General features: G+C 29.7%; 1 protein-coding gene across 2 annotated transcripts; it reads left to right on the top strand.

Moving 5' to 3' along the window:
- Positions 1 to 629: 629 nt before the first annotated feature.
- LOC100785077 (SNF1-related protein kinase regulatory subunit beta-3) lies at positions 630 to 3678 on the top strand. 2 transcript variants are annotated; one of them, XM_041007022.1, is made up of 4 exons: positions 661 to 834; positions 2247 to 2646; positions 3057 to 3155; positions 3238 to 3678. In XM_041007022.1, the coding sequence occupies exons 3-4, from the start codon at positions 3129 to 3131 to the stop codon at positions 3562 to 3564; spliced, it is 354 nt and encodes a 117-aa protein (XP_040862956.1). In that variant the 5' UTR covers positions 661 to 834; positions 2247 to 2646; positions 3057 to 3128; the 3' UTR covers positions 3565 to 3678. The 2 variants fall into 2 exon arrangements, with proteins under 2 accessions (XP_006591124.1, XP_040862956.1); XM_006591061.4 differs by lacking the exon at positions 2247 to 2646 and having other exon boundaries at positions 630 to 834.
- Positions 3679 to 5252: the final 1574 nt, after the last annotated feature.

The raw sequence follows: 5252 nt of genomic DNA, 5'->3' as shown, positions 1-5252 counted from the left end.
ATATAAATAAATTTCAATTACATATGTCTCATTTAATGAAATTATCTTTAAAATATTTTTCATTTATTAAGATTAAATTTTTTTATGTTTGATATTAAGTTCCAATGAAAAATAATTTTAAAAAAATGTATATTTTTAATTGAAAATAAAATAATTTAATAAAATTAACTAGTTTTCTTAATAAATATAAAATATTTTTTTTTTGCTTTTAATCAAGACAAGAGAAACATTTTATCATGATTTACTATATATGTTAAATTTGTTGACTTTAAAATTTATCCTAAAATAATTTAAATGATGATTTATAATTAGATGACATTCTATTTTAGACCCTCGGCATAAAAATTAAACTCTATTATTAAATGGATCTTGCTAACTTCTCGTAGAGCATTAATTAAAAAAATAAAAAATATTTATTGTAAAAAACAAAAAAAAATTATGGACCTATAATTTTATATTTTTTAATAAAAATATTTCTCTTTCTAATTTCTGAATCAATAAACTAATTACACTAATTAACATTTATAATTGAATATGCAAAACGGTTTTACATTATTTTCAATATATAGAAATTAAACTCGTTAACATTTGCCTTATTAAATTAGTCGCGAAATGGTTAATGTTAAAACTCGATAACTGAACCAATTATTTAATTGAATTTAACTTTTTTGAGACAAAATTCCTCGTGTCCGGACACACCACACAACATTGTTTTCTCTTTTTGCATCGCTATTAGGGTTTGCAGAGTTGCACTTTCCCTTTCTTCCAATTCATGCGTTTTGTTTTCGATTCCCTTTCTCTATCACGCCAAATCCCACCGAATCGTGCGACGCGGTATGATTTTATTTAATTGTTTTGTTTCTCCTCACTTTTCTTCCTTCAATGTGTTCTGCACTTGGCATGCGGTTTTGGCAGTGAATTTTTTTTGTGAATTAGGATTTTTCCTTCCCCTCTGTGTGCTTGTTGTTCCGTGTTTGGGTTCGCAGCTCGAATTTAGTGGAACTGGAATGCTCGATTTGGGGTATTTTTGTTTTGAAAATGAAAATTAATGAATGATGCAATATGTGCTTTGTGCTCTGTTTTTTTGTTTCTGGTTGTTTGGGTGGGAAAGTTGGTTTTAGTTTGATTCTGTGGAAAAAAATATGAAGGAAACATGGGAACTGCATCTTGTTTTATGATTCTATGTGGTGTGACTGCTAATGAAGTAAGGATTTAGGGCCAGGTTTTCTTAGGAAGAAAGAAATGCAGTTATAAATTATAATCTTAGTTGAGTGATTTATTATTGTTTTATATGGAACGTTTCCAATTTTCATGTGGGCTTGTAGCTTGATTGTTGGTTAGCATGGAGTATTTTCACTTGTGTGTTTTTGTTAAGTGTATTTAGTTGTGTTCATTAACTACAGTAGATCCTCTTCTTTTTTTTTTTTTTACCTTCTGAGTGGACTGTTGATCCCTTGAACTGAAAATGAAAAACTCCATCTATGTTAACCTTCATGGTTTCAACTTGTGTATTTGTGTTATTATTGCTTTTTGCGTCAATACTTATGGCTTATGTATTTCCTCCCTGGTGCTTGTGGGGTGAACTGCTTAATGAGACTTTCATACGCAAATATCCAATTTTGGTTATTGATGAGAATTCTAATGCTAGTTTTGTTCAGCCAAATGCCAATTTTGAAGCGTACCATTATGGTTAAGCCTTTAGTATATGCTGTTGTTAAGAGTAGCTTTTCCCAATTTGCCTTAGCTAGATTGGAATGATATCTAGAATTATATTGGAAGTTTGGGTTTTGCATTTCATTAATGTACTTTTAATATTAGCATCAGCTGAAAAGAATAAAATTTATTGTGGATTACGAGTAAAATGGTAACTAGGGTTTCAGTTCATTCATTTTGATTGAGTTCTGCCTGTAAGTTTTCTTAAAGATTAGACACTGCAAATTTTTGCATTACTAAGATATCTTTCCTTGCATTGCTGGATTATGAGTTTCTTATGAGTTCATCCTCATTTCCATTTATATACTTTGGTCTATGCTTTATCAAAAAACACTAGTTGGACAAGTTAATATTTCAAAGATTTTTGGATAAATAAAAACTTTGGAGATCAACATCCACTGACTCAGCTCCTAAAGTCGCATCATTAATAATTTATTTTTGAAATTATTTTTCTCATGCATACTTGAACATCATAAATTTCTTTTCACCTTTGGGAGGGGTAGTTATTTGAGGTGGGGTTTGCCAATGGCCAGGCATTTGACGATTTATGAAAGAGTCAATTATAAAGAATATTACAAAGGTGCTGCATATGGAACTTCTTTTTGGTTGATGGTTGCTACTTGCAAGTACGGAGGTACATGTTTACAAAAAAAAAAAAGTACGGAGGTACATGATATAGAGACAAATTCCTAACTTTTCTGAATTAAATGCACTTTACCACTTAGCTAGTTCTCATTACTTAAGTTGTAGGGCTGAATGGCTGATCAAGTTTGGCATGTGAGTGACCTTACCTTGTGTCTTGTGTCTTTATTATCATTGATGGAGGGTGACATGTGCACATGAGAAAAGTTTTGCTGGTTAGGTTCTTATTACATAGTTCAACATGCAATTCATTCTGGGAGAATGGAGCTTGCATAACCTTATACAATAAAGGTGAGTCAGTTTAGAAGATTTATGCTGAGGATATGATTATGGATTATGACTAAAACCTGCATTCACTTTGTTCCTTGTGAAAACTGAAGAAAACAATAGTTCAGTTTACTACTAGGATTGCAATTACTGAATGACTTTTAATTTGATCTTTTGTCCATCTTGATGTTGATTTTACCCTTTGCTCAAATGCACCGTGTTAGTAAAACACAAGCATTCTCCCCTGCACACAGGCCTTTGACAGACATATGTGAGAACAAATGATCCATTTTGTTGTTTGAGCAGTTCTAATTTGGTTGCAGATTTGCTGTGTGTGTGTGTGTGTATGTAGTGTGCATGTTTGTAAATGTTGCCTCCTTAGATTAACTGCATCAAGTTTATATGCATTAAAGACCAAGCTACTCTTTCTTCAGGTATATTGGAATCTCACTTGGGCTCTAATTGATGCATTCACACCGTTAGCGGTTGGGCTCCAATTCTCCAAGATGAGCAATTCTCACTCTGAAAATCATGCAAGTGATTTATTCTTTATATTTTCATCAATTACCTGTTCATAGTAGCCTAGTTGGTCTAAAAGATACAATCTACCTGCAGGATGAAGTAACTGTGGCGGGATTTGAAGTTCCAAAATCTCCTGATTCTAGTTATAACAATGTCTACCCTGGAAATGAAGATGAGGCAAGGGATCCACCTATGGTCCCTTCACATTTACAGCATACTTTGCTAAATTATCCTGCTAATAGAGACACTGCAGGAACTGTTCCATTGCCTCAGAATGTGATTCTAAATCATCTTTACATCGAGAATAGAGAATCACCAAGATCTGTGGTGGCGTTGGGATTCACTCATCGTTTCCACTCTAAATATGTTACAGTCGTGCTTTACAAACCAGTCCAAAGAAGGGGAAATACAAGCATTTAGTGTGCATAATATTAAAAACCTCGATCACCGATGGTTTGTAATGATTTATTGTAGACTCCATATTCTAATTACTGGAAATGATATTTTAATGAACTTTAGATTGTTTCTTGGTAATTAAGCTGTATTTGTAAATACGTTTTAATGTTATGTGGTACAGACAGGTTATAAACCCTTTTTTTTTTTGAGTTTTGGTTAGTAGTGGTTCAATGGATAGGATGATATTGTAGGGATTTAAAGTGACTCACCAACATACTTTTTGAATAATTCAAGTAAAAATTTATTGAAAAAATTATTACATTTTTATATTTTGTGATAAATATTTTTTTAATGAAATGCAATTGTTTTTAAATGTTTAAAATTAGCGCTAACACTTGATATCAGCAAAATTAATGAAACTACAGCTTTAGAAGTGAATCAATGAAAAAATGTTTACAAATCACTTCTTTTCAAACTATGAAGTCTGAAATCCATAATTTTGCAAATATTAATATAATCTAAATAACTTGTCAAAGCTATTAAAATATATTTTTGCATTAAAAAAAAAAAAAGCAAAGCAAATTTTATCTAAGAAGATTGGTTCTTCAATAACTTAAACTGGATATTTCTCAGAATCGGAGTGGAATGTCGAATGCCCAATTACCCATAATGTGCTGTCTCGTTATCCATTAGCGTCTTTGTTGTGTTTATTGTGTTTTTAAACCACCCTAGAAATTAGCATAAGATTCAACATCCATTATTTCTAAATCATTTCCCTTCCATTAAATTGCTATTATAAAAAGAAGATTTTTTTAATTGAAAATTATAAGAGAACGCATTTTAAACTCACAACAGAGCACATTTTTTTTTGCAACTCGATAAAAATCCGTCTTTTTACCTTTTTAACCAGTGTCTGCCTTACATTTTTTTTTGTCATTTTCAAATATAATGCTTTGATATCATGTACAAATTTAACCCAGCTTATTATTGTTATTTTAAAAAATATATCTCTTTATTGATTATCTTTTAACCTAAATTGTATTTCGCACAGTTAATCAGAATATTTGGAAGATATACGAAAAATAAATAAAAAAAGATACCATGTATTTCTTTACATAAATAGTCAACAAGTATGAACGTTGAAGTATAAAATTAAGATTAAATTGATACATGATTGAAGTGTAATAATTAAAAATACACATTATTTATATAAACTTGAAAGTCACGTGCTTTCTCTTTAATAAAAACACCTTAATTATGTTTTTCTTCTTATTATTATTATCTCTATTTCATGAATTTAGTCTCACTCTTTTTTCACAAATTTAATTTCTCACTTGTAATTTTCATTTATTCATTAGCTTAACCTCATATATATATATATATATATATATATATATATATATATATATATATATATATATATATATGTGTGTGTGTGTGTGTGTGTGTGGAAATGAATTGGTGAGGTTAATAATATAATATAATGTCATTAAAAGTACAAACATATATCATAATTATCTTTCGCAAATTTAATATTTTTACCACAGTTTCACATTAAATTCTTGATGATATATAGCATACAAAAATAAAAATAAAAGATATTGAGCAACAATTGTGAAGCATAGGTCATGCAATTTCGTAATTATATTCTCTTCTTGTTTTTAATTATTTTTCATTTGTATTCTGATTATTATCTGTATTAGTTATTATAT

The sequence above is a fragment of the Glycine max genome, chromosome 11, assembly GCF_000004515.6.
Source record: "Glycine max cultivar Williams 82 chromosome 11, Glycine_max_v4.0, whole genome shotgun sequence".
NCBI lineage: Eukaryota > Viridiplantae > Streptophyta > Magnoliopsida > Fabales > Fabaceae > Glycine > Glycine max.
Note: the sequence above shows the minus strand (reverse complement) of the source record. Positions and strands in the feature narration are given on the sequence as shown.